This window comes from Monodelphis domestica, chromosome 2 (genome assembly GCF_027887165.1).
Source record: "Monodelphis domestica isolate mMonDom1 chromosome 2, mMonDom1.pri, whole genome shotgun sequence".
Classification (NCBI taxonomy): domain Eukaryota; kingdom Metazoa; phylum Chordata; class Mammalia; order Didelphimorphia; family Didelphidae; genus Monodelphis; species Monodelphis domestica.
Window position 1 is genome coordinate 224409045 of NC_077228.1, and position 16853 is coordinate 224425897.

The window sequence follows — 16853 nt, forward strand, 5'->3', positions numbered from 1 at the left end:
AGTCTTCCTCCATTTTTAAATTTTTTTCTTTAAAACCCTTACTTTCTGTCTTAGAATCAATACTAAGTATCAGTTCCAAGGCAGAAGAAAGGTAAGGGCTAGGCAGTTGGAATCAAGTGACTTGCCCAGGGCCACACAATGAAGTGTCTGAGGCCATCTTTGAACCTGGGGCTGCAATGTATATTTCCATATTACCTATGTTGTAACAAGACACATATCACAATATGTGATCTTAATTACTATATGATCTCTAACCTTTTCTCAGAGCTCATATTTCTTTACCTCAGTGTAGCTTTTGACACTATCATTCACTCATTTCTCTCTGGAGTTTTATGATACTGTTCTCTTCTTATTCTCCTCCTACCTATCTGACTTCTTCCTCTTAGTCTCCTTAGCTGGATCCTCAGCTATGTCACGGCAGCTAATTATGGGTTTCCTCCAAGCCTAGATGGGAAAGAAACCCAGCATAGAGGTATGGTGTGGGAATCAAGAAAGTAAAGCACAGGGTAAGGAGGAGAATAAAGGCATCCTGGCCTGGGTCTTTGCAGAAAATGTAGGTAGGCTCCAGGAAGAGCTAATGGGAGAAGGCTTTGCAGAGGATTTTTCCAGTGAGCAGTTTGCAGGCATGGTAGCTTTTCCAGCCTAGAAGGCCTAGATACTGAGGGAAGTTACAGGATGAACTACCAGTAGAGAGGGTGGTGTTTTAAGTCCAGATAGTCAAAAACAGCACCTGAAAGAACAAAACAAAGTCTATATAACCAGGTTGCTTGTCTCTTCTCTTTTATTAAAACCCAAGTATTTTATCATTGTTTAGCCCCTGCTCCTTGCTCAAAAATATTTATATTTCCAGGTTTCTCTTGCTTCCTTTGTTTTCATTTCAGAGATTCTATTCAATGCTGATATTTTGATCAGAAAGGCTGAAAGTTCATTTTTTCCTCAATAAAATGACCTGTTTTGCAAGGCAAATTTTCCTGGGTTGTAGGTCTTTACCTTTTGTTGTTGGGTTTCAGTCATTTCTAATTCTTCATGACCCAGTTAGAAGTTTTCTTGGCAAAGATACTGAAATAGTTTGCCAATTTTCTTTTTGAACATATTTTACAGATGAGGAAACTGAGGCAAACAGGGTTAAGTGATTTGCCCAAGGTCATGCAGGCAAGAAGTGTATGAGGCCAGATTTGAACCAGAAATGAATCTTCCTGATACCAGGTCCAGTGCTTTATCCAACTGGCTGCCCTTTAGAATATTGTATTCCAAAATGTTCTATTTCATTATAGTTGTTGCTAGTTTTTAGATGATTTTATATTATCCTAACTGTAGTTCTTTGGTACTTGAACTCTTTCATTCTGGCCACTTGCAGTATTTTTTTCTTTGACCTGAAAACTTTGGATTTTATCCATGACATTCCTGACTGTTTGGGGTTTGAAGTTTTTTCAAACTTCCAGAAGGTAGCTTTAGCTTCTAATTCTAATACATTTAAGATGTTTTGTTTTTTTAATGATTTCTTGAAATACAGTATCAAGAGGGATTTGGGGTCATGGTTTTAAAGGAGTCTAATTCTTATATTGTCTCTCTTTGACCTGTTTTCCAAGTAAGTTGTTCTTAATAATAGATATTTTATTTCATTTTTTCAACCTTTTGACTTTATTCCAATATTTCATATTGTCATATGAAATCATTTAGTACTATTTGTTCCATTTCATTTTTCAGTATTTGTGGGAGGTTTTCCACCTTCTGTTCTAATCTCTTTAGTCTGCTTTCAATTTTTTTCCTCCCAAATTCTCATTTCTTTTTTTTTATTAAGATTATTATCCTCTAGCTACTTTTTTAGTCTTTGGGCCTCCGAAGCTCTTCTTATAATTGTTTTAAGGATATTCTCTTTTTCTGAATTTACTTCTTGGGCTTCTCTTACTTTATAGCATTTCTTTGTTGTCTTAAATGTCTTCTACTCCTCCTTTAGCTATAAGCCCTCTTCCAAAAGTCACTGAAAAATGTAATACACATGTGAACACTTAAAATGGAACTCTTCACAATCCTATAAAGCTTGTACACAAAATACACTCCAGACAACATATTCTAGGACAGGTAAAACATTAACAACTTAAAATGATGCAGGTTGTCCTCAAAGTCTTAGTGCAGTATTAAGGTTTAATAGAGTGATGGGACTTCATTTTAGAACCTCTACCTGGGGACCACTATTACCTGCTATAGTTTGACAGACCAAGGATTTTATTCAGCAGGCCCTAATGTACCAGTCTTTAATTTGGTCCTAGTTGAAAGGCTTACAGTTTTCTTGCATTTCCTTGGAAATGTTGCTTGTTACTTTATCTGTTGAATTTGGAAATGATGTATATAGATTTTGGTTTGAAATACTACTTCCCAAAATCATTTTACAACATGTATAGCAACCTACTTCTAGTCCCTCCCATTTCTAATTCATCCTAGGGACAAAATTATTTTTCATCCCAGGGACCAAATTATTTTTTCTGAAACACACGTTCTTTAATGGGTGACTCCCCCATTCAAAACCTTCAGTAACTTCAGTTGGCACACTGACAAAATAGGCTTACTGGCCCATTTGGACAAAACCTGAACTTAACTTAATGTTTAATGCCTTCCAAAATCTGACCTCAGCCCCCACAGGGTTTCTAAATTTATCCCACACTTATATAAACCCACCTCTTTAAGCCAAACTCATCTCGCTTTATTCCTGAAATCCTCTTCATCCTTTCCCATTCTCAAATGCCATTCCTCTCCTTTTTGCTTTTCCTTTCAGTTGCCTTTGGATTGCCAGTAACGGATCAGAAGAATGATTGGGATGCAAGAGCAAAAATGGGTGTTTTCTTCATTAAGAAATCTCCCTTAATAGGAGTGGCAGTAGCACTGCTGCAGAGCCTCCATTGCATATAACTTAGATCCCAGGGCCAACTTAGTTATTTTCCTACCACTGATCTTTGATAGATAATAAGAACAGTTGTGGTATTGATTATCGCCAGATGCAGGAGGAAGGGAAGCTATGTTCAAATCCATGTGTGACTTAATTATTCTTGTATTTGTATTTTCATTAGTAGATTAGGGTATATTTTACCCTGTAAACTTTTCTAGGAAATCAACTTTACATTAATACTTATAACTAACCAGCTAGCTATGGCTTTTAGACAACTAGATCAGTTCATTCTCACCTGCCTATTTGTTGTTGTTCAGTTGTTTCAGTCATGTCTAACTCTTCATGACTCCATTTAGGGTTTTCTTAACAAACACTAGAGTGCTTTGCCATTTCCTTCTCCAGTTCATTTTGCAGATGAGGGGACTGAGGCAAATAGGGTTAAGTGACTAGCCCAGGGTCACACAGGTAGTGTTCGAGGCCACATTTGAACCCAGGTCTTCATGACTCCAGGTCTGATACTCTATCCACTGTGCCACCTACCTGCCTATTTAGGTTTTTCCAGATATTTAAAAATTCAAATTCTGGTAGTTGAGGGGAAAGGGAATTTGGCCTTACTAACTAATTGAATTAAATAATGTGATATATATATACTTCTATTATAAACACTTGTAAGAATACTCCTACTTGGAAACAAAGTGCTTCTATGTTTTGGTTTGTTGTTTTTTGTTTTTAACTAGACTTGGGTCTTTATTGGTATAGAGAATTCTAGATAAGGTAAGTCTTTTTACAAAACAGATTAAGATCTGTTTTGTAACATATGTAGTTTCAGTGGGGTGCTGAGTAGTTGTGACTTGCCAAAAGCAGGGAGAAACTTTAAAGACCAGCAAGTTTAATGCTGCCTACCACCCCTTCATTTTGCAGATGAGGAACTTGAGGCACAGAAAGACTAAATGACTTGCCTAGGGTCACTCAGCTAGTGTGCTTGAGGCAGAATTTGAACCCAGGTCTTTCTAGCTCCAAGTCAATGATCATCCACTTTGTCATATTGCATAGCTAGTATGTGTCAGATGATACCTTCCTGACTCTGAGCCAGCTCTCCAATCACTACTTCACACATCTATTCAATATTTTTTAAAATACTAAATTTAAATAAAAATAAATTATTTTGATCCACTGAGTTGGCTACATAGCATTTGGTTATCTCCATGACCTCTTTAATTGTAGACTTAAAAGAAACTTTTTACTCCTATGAAATCACCCATTTCTTATGGACAATATTTAGTCTTAGAAATCGGCAATCTCTCTATCATTAGTCTCTCCCCTCTACTACATCAGACTCCAGTTGGAGCTAACAGCCAATTATGTGTAATCATCTGTAACCAGTGTAACACAGTGGCTAGTTAGAAGAGGTTTGTTTATTATCAGTAAATGTATATGAAGGAGAATAAGAAAGAGAAAAACAGGTGTTGTTTCAGAGCCCCTGGGGATGGAATCTGAATAAAAGTCTTTTTTAAAAATTCCAGAAACTAATTGCTTATCTTCAAAAAAGATTAGTTTTTTCCCCAGCTGTGTGACCCTAGGCAAATCACTTGACCCCAATGGCCTAGCCCTTACCACTCTTCTGCCTTGGAACCATATTGATTCTAAGGCAGAAGGAAAGGGTTTTGTTGGTTTTTTTTTTTAAAGGTCAGTTTTGTTTCCAGTGGCCAAAGTTCAGCAAACAATGAGTTCTTTCCTGGGCATTTACTCTTTAAAGTGAATTTTGGTTGGAAAATGTCTGTCCCCATAGCACTTTTCCTCACCAGTAGGTGATGCTGTAGTTGGTCATTTAAATTGCTGCTTAAAAATTAACTTAATTCCATTCTCAATCTATCTTCTTTACCAGGTTTATGTGCCCTATCTATTAACCATTCCAATTCTTACCTTGCCTACCCTGGAAGCTTGACTACTGGGGAGATTGTACTTTATGATGGAAATACTCTGGTAAGTTGACTATAATTTGAATTTTCTAGATGTGTGTATAACCATCTGTCTGCTTAATAAATGAGGCAAACTGATGGAGAAAGGGCAGAGCTTCACAAAGAAGATACATAATATTTATCTTTATGCTTCCCTAGCCACTCTAGTGAGGTGTGTAGCCAGGGATAAAAGATGTTCTCCTTCAGGCCAACCAGCAAGCTATTATTCAAACCTGACTGTGACACAGAGTGAGAAGCTAACTGTGACATCTGCCCATGGGTGGGCTGATTACCACTTAGACATATTGCTTTATGTGGTGCCATAACTCTGACCAATTCATACCTGTTCCATATTTCCTTCTTTTAGGAGCATAGTGATTCTTTGGGAAGAACCTGAGATCAGAGACAGTGGCATATCGTAAAAAGATATACACTTGTATTCAATAATATCTTTTGACTTGGCTAGATGTCCATCTGTCTGACAGAGAGGAGAGGAGACAGGATTATAATTGGAGTTGGTATATGCTGTTTCCTTTTGCTGCCAATTCCATTTGTGAAAACCAATGTTTTAAGTCATTTTATGTCCTTATGGCCTGGGTGAAAGGGGAGAATGGTAGAGGCAGTACAGTAAGATAGGTGGAGAATCCAAGATGAAGATAAAGGAAAAAGAGGCTCTGTTTCTTCCCAAGTTAAATTCCTTTTATTCCTTGACCTTAACAGAAAACAGTTTGCACAATTCCTGCCCATGATGGTCCACTTGCTGCCATCACCTTCAACTCTGTGGGATCCAAACTAGCCAGTGCTTCTGAGAAAGTGAGTGGGTATGAGACTAGCTGTTTCTTACTTCTTCCTCTTCCAAAGGGTGAATGGGCTGATGTGGGGAGGGAAGTTTGTGGCACTGTCTAGTCTTTCTATTGCTACATGGTGATTGGCATCTGTCCCTGCCAAGGATAATCTTCAGAATGAAGCTTGTACATATTAGCATATCTATATCACATTCAGCAAGCAAATTCATTCAACCTGCAAATATATAAGTGCCTAGTGTAGGAAAGGTATTGTGCTTGGAGTTGAGGGGCATAAAATGAATATGATACAGTCCCTGCTATATGAAACTCAAGTCTAGTAGAAGAGCTTTGCCATTTATGCAAAAAGCAATACTATAAGGCAGTATGTAATGAATGCCATAAAAGTGGAAGTGAAGTGCAATATTAGTATTTCAGAGGAGAGGAAGCCCTTTTTTGGCAAGGGGAATGAGAGAAGGCTTCATGGAAGAGGGGGCATTTGGGGCCCTTAAAAGATAGTTCAGATTTCCAAAGGTAGAGATAAAGAACATTCTAGATATAGAAAACAGTTGCATGAGAAAAGGCATGCTTTGTGAAAGAAGCAAGGTATGTTTGGGGAAAGGCTCTTGGGAATAGAAGTGGACAGCCCCAGGGATAAAAAGGCTTTTACTTTTTGTGCTTTTGCCTCAAAAAGCGATGTCAATAAGCAACCAAAAAATGAGCATTATCTACATGAAACCTTTAATGGCAATGAAATGATAACTTTGTTGTCTTTTTCCCCCAGGGCACAGTCATCCGGGTGTTCTCTGTCCCTGAAGGACAAAAACTCTATGAGTTTAGGAGAGGAATGAAGAGGTCTGTGTTAAGTTTAAAATCCATTTTAAAGTATATCTGGGGATCATGCACTCGAATAATTGGAAGCCAAGGAGGAGTTGTGGGAGGTGTGGATATATGTCTCCTTCATTAGAGAATGCAAGAAATGGGCAAATATAACCAAGCAGTATACCTAGAAGCTCTACTCAATGAGTTCATAGTAGAACCAAAAATAAAGAAGCTATTTAGACTGATCAAAATCTGACTATTGAAGTCTTTTCTGATATGTACATATGAGGGATTGGCAAGAAAGGATCCAAGGAAATTCTTAATGACATTCACTGAAGACAGTAAAGTGTTGTGTTGGTTCCATGCAGATTGCTGTTTATCTCGTAAGAAGCACATTTATTTGGAATTCTGTCAGATTTAAAGACATCAGAACATCTGGCAGACAGGCAAGGTGCCTCTAATAGTAAGAAGAGGAATGATTTTTCCTGTTCTTTTGGACATGATTATAACATCTTTATTGAATTATTTGACCTTGGAATTTCAGGACTTATGGATAAGATGATTTCAGATGATATTAATACCTTTGCCTTCATCAAGATGTGGTTATATAGCTACCCTAGCTTTTTCCTTACCAATGAATATATTCCCTTCTTCCTAGGTATGTGACTATCAACTCTCTAGTTTTCAGCATGGACTCACAGTTCCTCTGTGCATCCAGCAACACAGAAACCGTGCACATCTTCAAACTGGACAACCTTACCTCCAGGCAGGTATCAACACTGGCAGCTAGGTAAAGCCACATCCTCTTTACATTCCTCTACAAATAAATGGTCCTCATTGTCAAGTTCTTGTTTTTCAAACTAAGACTTTTAAAAGCCATGGTTTAGTCTGAAGATTTTGGTTCCTAACTAGTGACTGTTAGTGCCTTTGATTAGCATAAAAGCCACTTTTTATTTCCTTAAGTTAGAAATATGATATATCTCTTATTCTTGATAAAATTAGCCTATGGAAACATGTGAAGATCATAAAGATCTGTCTTTCTAGACTTAGGAAAAACCCATGAATGTGACAGGGCCAGAAGGAGCAGAGTGTTGTTAATGCTGAAAGCATCTTAGAACTTTTTATAACTTCATTTCTTAGCAAGTAGAATGTAAGTATCAACTTACATTTGTTAAGCATCTCTTGAGTGCGCAGACTTGTGCTAAAGGCTTTCTCTTGTTTTTTCCCTTTTAAGCCTACTGTTTCTGGTGAATGTAATACAACAGAAAGCATTTAAACAGTCTAGTAATAAATACCAAGAACATAATTCTCAAGGAATTGTTGAAAGCCTTAACAAAATTGGCTCCCTCCCCCCTCTCCTCCTCTCCCTGATTCCCTCCGTATCTCTCCCCTCTTTTCCTTCCTCTGCCTTCTCTTCTGTTCCAAAGACTCTGCATTAGGAAGCAAAAAATAATAGTCTTAAATGACTGATTCCTTTTCTCAAGGAGAAACTCCAGGATCTGTGTTGAATTAATACTCATAGCATTTCTTCAGTAAATAAGAAAATTAAAGCACATAAATGTTTAATATCTTGACCAACCTGGTTGATTTTGATAGGGCTTGCCAAAACCAGTCTTTTCTAGAAAAGCTCCATATATATTTTTCACAAGAAATTTGGAAAACTTCCCAGAAGCCACAATGCTGACCTCTTTTTCAGTGCATCTCTTCCTTAGTCAAAAGATGTTTCATATTCTTAGACTGTACAGCCTTATATGAAGGAATGTGTCTGGACATCTTGGAGACAATATGACTTAACAGTCTGCTTTTGCCTCTAACATTCTGCTAAAACTCCTCTGTTCACATTCTCTGAATTATCACATTGAATGGCTTTTTCTTAGTTCTCAGTCTTCTTGATTCCTTTGAAGCAATAAATACTAGTGACCATTTCTTTCTTCTTGAAAGTCCACTCCCTTCTTTTCTGTGACATGAATGTCCTAGCTTTCCTCTAGTTCTTCAGGTAATTCCTTTCCTACCTTCTTCATAGGGTCTACATATTCTTCCTTTGCCATGAATTTGGGTGTACTGAAAGGCTTAGCCCATTTTTAAAGTACTTTCTTATTCTCACTTTTATCATTCACTCTTTTATTGTTTCTTGATGTCTCATGAAGTCATTAGCTTCTATTTGCCCAGTTCTAATTTTTAAAGACTGAATTTCTTTCATGACCTTTTGATCCTTCTTTCCCATTTGGTCCATTTTACATTTCTTGGAACTCTTTTCTTCATTGGATTTTTCTGCCTCTTTTTCCAAAATTTGACCAATTTTGCTTTTTTAAGCTGTTATTGTGCATTAATTTAATTTCTTCTTCCCATTTTTCTGACCATTTTTCTTCAACCCTGTCTTATTTGATTTTTTAATTCCTTTTTGAGTTCTTCAGAGCTTGAGATCAATTCCCATTTTTTTTGTTGTTTGTTTTTGTTTGTAAGTTTTGCATGTGGTTTCTTGGATATCACCATCCCTTATTGGTTCTGTGTTTGCTCTTTGTCTCCATAGAAGTTTTCAAGGGTTAAGTGTTTCTTTTGTGGTTGCTCATTTTCCCAGCCTTTTTTGCCTGTGGATTGTTAATTCTGAAAGCCCCTTGCTGTTTCTGTCTCCTCTGCTGCTGGCTTATAGGACTTAGCAGTGTGAGCTATTTTGTACTGGGGCTAGGTCTTCACCACAGCAGAGCAGGCTTGAAACAGCCCAGCACTATGGACTTCCCATGTTTCACTGCTGGCCGGGTGCCAGGACGTGGGACTTCCAGCAGTGGCTCTGAGATGCTCTTTTGTTGGTGTAGTCCACCTCCCAGGATCCCAAAATTAGCCCAGGTCCAGTTGCGGAACCTGGCACAGTAGGTGGGGGGGGATGGTTGGCCAGGACTCTTGTGTACAGATTTGCTTCTGGTTTCCCCTTATCCCATGAAAATCAAGTTCCTTTGCTACCTTTCAAGTTGTGTCCAGCAGGAAAGACCTCCTCATTCCATCTTGCTGTTGGTTTCTAATTCCTGTTATTTTGAAGTGTTTTTTAAAGATCAATTTGGAAGGATTGTCAGAGTGATTTCAGCTTTCGCTACTACCAAGCTGCCATCTTGGCTCTGCCCCCACTCTTAAGAACCTACTCTGCTTTGTGATACAAGTTTTTCAATATTAATTCTTTGGAGTATACACATCTTTGAACAATTTAAACCAAGAATCCACATGGAATGTCTAAATGACAAATAGCCCTTATTCCTGTCTTATTCCTATAAGATCAGTTAGATGTAGGATATTCTATCATAAAACCGCATCAGAATAAGAATTTTTACCTCATCCCAATGAATACTACAAATTATATTTTGACCTTGTAGGTTTTTTGTGTTTTTTTTTCCTTTTCACTATTGAGGTAGAATGTTGTCTCTACTAATGGACTTAGTGCTTTGTTAGGTGCTTCTGTCTGCATTTTAGACACATCATTGCATCTGTATTGTTCCCACTAGTGGGTCAGAAGAGCCCTCAACTTGGAGTAGCTATATGGGGAAGATGTTCATGGCTGCTACCAACTACCTCCCTTCTCAAGTATCAGATATGATGAACCAGGACAGAGCTTTTGCCACTGTGCGTTTGAATTTCTCTGGTCAGAAGAACATCTGTACCCTTTCTACGTATGTATGGCATTGCCCTCTTTGTTCTCTAAATTATAGAGATTAAGAATAGATCTTACAGTTTAGGACCTTGTTCACTGAACTAAAATAACCCATCCTAGTAAGATGATGATCTAACTCTGCCTGCTGCCTCTTTAAGCATCCAAGAGACACCCACTCATGTGAAAAGAATAATAGCCCCTATTTGTGAGTTAATGTTACTCTTTAATTATTACAGTAGCTTTTTTGAGGAAGCATTTGTGTCAGAGGGGCTTCTTTATGTAAGGAAAGGAGATGTTAGCCATGAACCCAGGAGATTTTTCACCAAAAGGTGACCTGTTTGCACAACTTTGTTAACAACCAAATTCCACATTTTCATTTGCTCTTAGTATTCAGAAATTGCCACGGCTGTTAGTCATATCATCTGATGGACGACTTTACATCTATAATTTGGACCCTCAAGATGGAGGCGAGTGTATCTTAATCAAGACCCACAGGTAAAAATGGTTGGTTTCAAAATGACAAACTTTCAAAAAGTGTTAGAAGAGCTGCCTCTTTAAAGTAGGTTTGGAAACTACTAAGGGTACTTCAGAGTTCTTGCTTTATTGTCATCCACAATTAGAGGTGTTTATTGAATTACCTAACTCTTTATTGTGCAGAGTTGGGTGGGTCTGAGTCTACATATGCTTTAGTTTTCTTTTAACATTTTAGCAACTTCACAAATGTTTCAACCTTGCCCCAGTGACAACCTTGTTGGTAACTGGACTCATGAGACTGTGCCTGTGGAGCTTAAGCATTGGCAAGTCTTCCTGAGCTGGAGAGGCTCCAGTAAAGGTCTAGTGATAGACTTATGTGTCAGCCATTCAGCATGTCTACAACCTTGGACACAGAGACTATCAAAGGACTTTCACCAAGTCAGAGATGTAAGCTGTATCTTTAGACAAAGTATTCAGACCAGTGAAATCAGAGGTTGAAGTATAACAGTCATTCACAATGTCTTTTCCTGCTTAAACCTTTTTGTAGTGCTTAAATACCTTCTATTGCCAACTATAATCTCTTCTAATCCACAGTGTGGATAGGAATGATGATAATGTCTTTCTCTGGGTGTTTACATTTTAAATGACAATGCTGCTTCCTTGGGTGCTAATTTTTGTTAAGGCTTTCCTTAGCTATTTTGAAATGTATGTCGCTCCTCTGAGAAGTTAATATAGCCTCAGTTCAAACTGGTTCTGCCTCTGAAAACATTTTGAGTACAATATATCCTTTTTCTTTTTCCCCAAATTGATGAAATTTAGCTTGCTTGGCTCAGGAAAGACAGAAGAGAATAAAGAAAATGACCTCAGACCTTCATTACCTCAGTCTTACGCAGCAACCGTAGCCAGACCAGGCACAACATCTTTGTCCTCAACAGTGCCAGGTGAGCAACAGCCTGATGTGGTATGATATTTCTAATGTTTACTTATTCCTCCCAAGGTGATGTTTACCAAAAAATACTCTTTCTGAGGCAGTAAGATGGCTCAGTGGATAGAGATCCAGACCTGGAGATGGAGGATCCCGGGTTCAAAATGGCATCAAGACATTTTTTTAGCTGTATGAGCCTGGACAAGTCACTTAACATCAGTTGCCTAGTCCTTACTAGTCTTCTGTCTTGGAACGCACATATAGCATTGATTCTAAGTTGGAAGATAAGGATTTTTTTTAAAAATCCTCTTTCCCTTATTTATTGCCATACAACTGATGCCCTTTATGTTTGACAAACATAACATTTGTTTTCCTGATGATCAGCTTTACTCCTTTGATAGCAAGTTAGCTAGATTTGACTGATACACTGCAGCTTCTTTCATACATTTATACCAGCAAGCCAAAGTGCAAGAAGTTGCATCAGACTTTTTGACACTTTTCTGTAATACCTTCCTGAGAGTTAAATGGTGACAATTTGGTACTTTTCATTTCTCATGTTTCTCCTGGCCTTCCAGGTTATTCCGAGGATGGTGGGGCGCTTCGAGGAGAGGTTATCCCTGAACATGAGTTTGCAACGGGACCAGTGTGTCTTGATGATGAGAATGAGTTTCCTCCTGTGAGCATTAGGAGCCCCTAAATGAGTGCTTCAGACTGCATAATAAGAAGACCTCCTCCAAGAGGCGAAGTCACTTTCCCATTCTGTTAATCTAGCCTATAACTATTCTCTCCACTAATATTCAGAAAGCTAAAATGATTTTTGTATCCTAAACTTAAGATCTTAAAGAATAGTAATTAGCTATATGCTTATTATTGACAGAACTTAGAACTGCAGGATACTAATCCAGGAAGCTTTTGGACTGACTGGCCCTAATAAGATCAGGGGCCTGAAAAACCTTTCTCTGGCGTTGATCATAATTAACAATTTACTAGAACAAAATTGGATTTTCCTTAGATTTCTGAGGATGCTTTGGGGGTGGGGGGTTGGAAGGCTGTTTTTAGCCTTGTGGAGATATTTTTCTAGTGATAGGCTACTTTTTCAGGATGGAGGCCCACAATACAGAATTGGTAACTGCTGTAACCTTGAAAGGCATTGTTATGTCCAAGAGGGTCAACAGTTGTTTCATTGTCATGCCAATCGCACATAAGTCTGAGTATCTGTTGAGTGGAATATTGTCCACACAGCTAGCTAAAAATGAGAGAGTTGGAACTAATTTTATTTATTGGTTATTTCAATAGTAATGTGTATTCAGTGTTTACAACCAAGATGAGCCTTTTTAAATGGAATCAATGTATGTGTACATTTAGAATCACAATTTCTTGGAATCATGCCAGAGTTATTAAAAGTCCACTTCTGCAATAAGGTGGGTAGTGTTTCTATAGTCTCAAGTATGGGATTAATGTACGGATAGACTAACAAGTCAAGCATAGCGTGACCCTATTGACTCTGCATGGACTCAGATGTCTGTATAACACACCCTGCTTAACAGCCTCTTCCTAGAAAGAGTAAGGACATTTTGTTTTGATTTTGGTAGATAATCTTGTGCCGTGGAAGTCAGAAGGGCAAAGCGAAGCAGTCATGATGAGAAGCACACCTCAGAATTCAGCACATCCCTTGTATCAGGTGGTTTTGGAAAAAAACAAAACAAAACCCAAGGTGGAAGAATGGATTTGGATTTGTATGAGACAGACACAGGGTGTGGTGTGGGTGCAAGAAATAACCCCAGGTGCTCCACTTTTTTTAAACTACAGTATATTCTTAAACTTTTACCATGTTTTCTTTCACAGCCCTGGTTTTTCACTGGGTGTGGTATACATTATATGCACATTACTTTAAAAATATCTTAAAACCAGTGTAAATGCTAACTTAACCATATTGGTATGTAATCAAAATTTTGTATAAAACGGGAATCCTTTTAAAATTTGTGCTGTGTGCAAATGTATTTATAGAGGAAAATCCTGTTGAATTGTATTTCTTTGTACCGTATATTACACACACACACACACACACAGATTATTTTACCTAGACAAGTATTTTTGCAATAACTACTGGAAAAAATCATTTATTACCTTTTGAAGAGATCAGTAATAAAATCATGACAATGAATACAAATTGTTCATTTTTCTTTATGGGTTTGGGAGCAGGAAGAACTATAGAAACCTTGGAACTACAGTTCTGTCTTCTAAAAACCACAGAGAATGGGGAAATATTTCATATAATCAGTATCATATAACCTATCTCTCTTCTCAAGAGATGGGGGATAGGAAGGAAGAAAATTTGAAACTCAATTTTTTTAAATGAACATTAAAAAAAATTTTAACATAATTGAGAAATATTTAAATAAAAAATGTACTTTAAAAAATAAAAACCACAGAGAATCTTGACTATTGAAGGATCTGAATGAATACTTCTGGCCTAATACTCCAACAATTAGTTTTTTCTTTTTTTTTTTTCATCCTGACTACATACCAGTTGGGATGAATCTAGTATGAATGAGCCATTAGAATTGTAGAGCACCATTCTGGTCTCTAGTCTCTACAAAGGCAAACTGCCTGCCCAGAACAGCTATTTTCTTGAATTAATTTATTTTAAATCTATTAATAAAAAAAAGAACAGTACCTGTAATATGCTAAATGGTGTTTTTGAAGCAAGATCTCAGGTTTTGTTTTGAAAACTATGATAGAAAATTGAAAGGCCCTAAAAACTGAAAATCTGGAGGTCCACCTGACTTTTTTTCGTCTGGCTGCCTCCAGTTGTTATAAATAAAAATGAATCTTGGAGGCTTGGTACTAAATTTATAAGTATTTATTAGTAAAGAGAAAGAAAGATAGAAATAAGGTTTCCAGCATTTCTAACTTAAAGTAAGATCCATCCCAGGGGGAACATGCCAATGCTTGCCAGATGCAAATGATAAAAGCTACCAGGACAGCTCAGAGAGTCAGACCAGGGACAGGAACCAGAGCAAAAACAGGCCTACCCAGCTTTCAGCACTGGCTTTTCAAACTTAAAACTCCTCCCTCTTCAATTGGTCAATAGCCTTCATATGTCATGTCATGCCTCCTGGCCTCCGTAGCTATCAGGCTGGCAGACAATATGACTGACTGTCATGGTGAGTCCTTCTGAGATTGGACTGAGTTGGAAATCCCCCAGATATTTATTTCACACAGAACTGAAACACTAAAGTTAACTATAAGAGTTGGCATCGGCAAGCCATCTTGAGTGCATTGCAACAGGGGATCACTGAAGAATCATGAGAATAATCTGCTACTGAAATGTTGTCACTTGTGATATCCTCAAGAACATCCACAAGAGCCCCCATGACTTCATTCAATATGTTCTGGTAGACAGTACTGCTGCTATCTAAAGGTGCACATTCTGCAGGGTCCTCTTGTAGATTGAAAATAAGAGGAAGCTCATGATGCTGTTCAGGTCCAAGGCTCCCATCACAGGCTTCTGCACCACCTAGAAAGGAGAGGAAGAAAAATAATCCATTAAATCCTTCTTTTGTGGCCTAGTGTTGCAAGCACCAAAACTATAGAGGCTAGAGTGGTGGTGAGTGAGTATGCCTCAAATTCTCTAATAAGTATGTCAGAACTCACAGGTCCAAAGGAGTACCATCCCCTCCAAGGATACTAGTGGAAGGCTATTAATTAATACCATTGTTTAGGATGCCTTTTGGAGTCACCTTAATCTGAAGCCCCTTCTTGGGAATATCCTCATTTGTTGAGGGTGTGGTTCCAGATACAAAGTTTTGAGTGCAGGAAACATGAGAATGAGTGTACAGATTTCAGTTGTAATATCTTTAAAAAGTTTAAAGCTCATTTTATGTATATGTTTTGGTAGTGGTATCAAACTCAAATAGAAATGGGTTCATAAAACAGGCATATAAAGATCCCTGAGGGCTGCATATTGACTTAGAAAACACACATGTATTTTTTATGTATTTATTTTTTATGTATTTTTATTGATATGACAGCACAGTTAAATCAGATAGGAATTACATTTAATCTGGTTCAAGCATATATGGTAATATTGTAGACCACATGTTTTGCTACCTCTTGATAGTCACATCTAAGCATCGGCTTTTATGATGCTAAGGACTCAATGGCAAAGTGGTTAGCTTTGATATTAAGCCAGAGGCTGCATATATCTTGAATAGTTTGATATAAGTAGTTCATCTGAGGCAGCAGTATAATGAATGTCTTACTTGTGTGACTTTGAGGTTTTTGAGAATATCATCATGAGGTTCTGCCATTAAAATTTCTTTCAGCTTATACCAACTACTTCAGAGAAATATTAAAAATGCTTTTTTTGCATATGCTTCTGTATCCATCAACATACTCAAGAACAGTCATTTTTGTACTTGATTGAAATTGAAATTGCTTTAAAAGCTCCACCAAACTGGAAGCTAGTTTATGGATCTGAGATTGGACATCCACAATGATTCAGCTCTTGATTCCTAAATAGTTCAATCAATGACTGAACCAAAAAGCCCAGAGAGTTTGTGTGGTTTTCTAAATAGACCTTTAAGACATTATTGTTAATGCAGGCTATTCTTAAGTAAATTGAACTTTAAAATCGTCTCTAGGCTTCTAACTAATGGTCATCCATTTATGATCTAACAATTAAATGAAACAAGTATGTGAAAGAATTTCGAGAGTGCAAAAAATAGTCCTAAACTTGCTGTGAGATCAAGCAGAATGAGTAAAAGGCTCCTATCAAATAACTGTAAGTACAGAGAACAAACATGGAGCCCATTAGTGGCCTGTGGTTCAAGGCAACTCAGAGCAAGGGGCACAAGTTATTTAGGGAGCTGGGAAGGCATTCATCTCAAAGAACTCAATTAAGAGTCAAGTTTGGCTTCAGAAGAAATTCTAGGCTAGGAAAATCAGTGGAGTAGACATGGCATACAGCCTGTGAGCGAGTGGAAGGGAAAGGGGACTGGGAAATAGAATGTCCTCCTACCTCGATAGAACTTTCTGTGGAAGGATAGGAAGAGTGAATCTTACCAGTGATATAAAAGGCCTTATATTGCTCCAGACGAATGGTCTCTAGGGCACCAAAGCTTCCAGCAGCCCCACTGTTGGGATGAAACAGCACCTGAAAGAGGAGCCAGTGACTTGATTGCAGTGGCATGATGCCAAAGGAAAAGCAACACTTTTCCCGTTTTTTCCACACATAGAAACTAACATAAGGACAGTAGCCTCCCCAGAGTTTGAGCAGTTGCCTGTCCATTTAGATTTTGTTTTTAACCCTTATCTTCCACCTTATAATCAACAACTGTGTAGTGGTTCTAAGGCAGAAGAGCAGTAA

General features: G+C 37.8%; 2 protein-coding genes across 16 annotated transcripts in view; one reads left to right on the forward strand and one right to left on the reverse strand.

Annotated features, from left to right (window-relative positions):
• Nucleotides 1–13652, forward strand: part of WIPI1 (WD repeat domain, phosphoinositide interacting 1) — a 48631-nt gene extending 34979 nt beyond the window's left edge. For 2 of the 3 annotated variants that reach the window (XM_007482754.3, XM_056817263.1), the window contains 9 exons: nucleotides 4770–4867; nucleotides 5563–5655; nucleotides 6409–6479; nucleotides 7105–7236; nucleotides 9938–10102; nucleotides 10471–10578; nucleotides 11377–11498; nucleotides 12058–12158; nucleotides 13075–13652. In XM_007482754.3, coding sequence (XP_007482816.1) covers nucleotides 4770–4867; nucleotides 5563–5655; nucleotides 6409–6479; nucleotides 7105–7236; nucleotides 9938–10102; nucleotides 10471–10578; nucleotides 11377–11498; nucleotides 12058–12158; nucleotides 13075–13122 — 938 coding nt within the window. In that variant the 3' untranslated portion in view covers nucleotides 13123–13652. The remainder of the gene's footprint in view (nucleotides 1–4769; nucleotides 4868–5562; nucleotides 5656–6408; nucleotides 6480–7104; nucleotides 7237–9937; nucleotides 10103–10470; nucleotides 10579–11376; nucleotides 11499–12057; nucleotides 12159–13074) is intronic. The other variant, XM_001370108.3, reaches the window with a different exon arrangement.
• Nucleotides 13653–14330: 678 nt separating this feature from the next.
• ARSG (arylsulfatase G) overlaps nucleotides 14331–16853 on the reverse strand; it is a 215623-nt gene continuing 213100 nt past the window's right edge. For all 13 annotated transcript variants that reach the window (XM_007482748.3, XM_007482752.3, XM_056817253.1 and 10 more), the window contains 2 exons: nucleotides 16550–16640; nucleotides 14331–15002 (listed from right to left, as the gene is read on the reverse strand). In XM_007482748.3, the coding sequence (XP_007482810.2) occupies nucleotides 14728–15002; nucleotides 16550–16640 (366 nt within the window). In that variant the 3' untranslated portion in view covers nucleotides 14331–14727. The remainder of the gene's footprint in view (nucleotides 15003–16549; nucleotides 16641–16853) is intronic.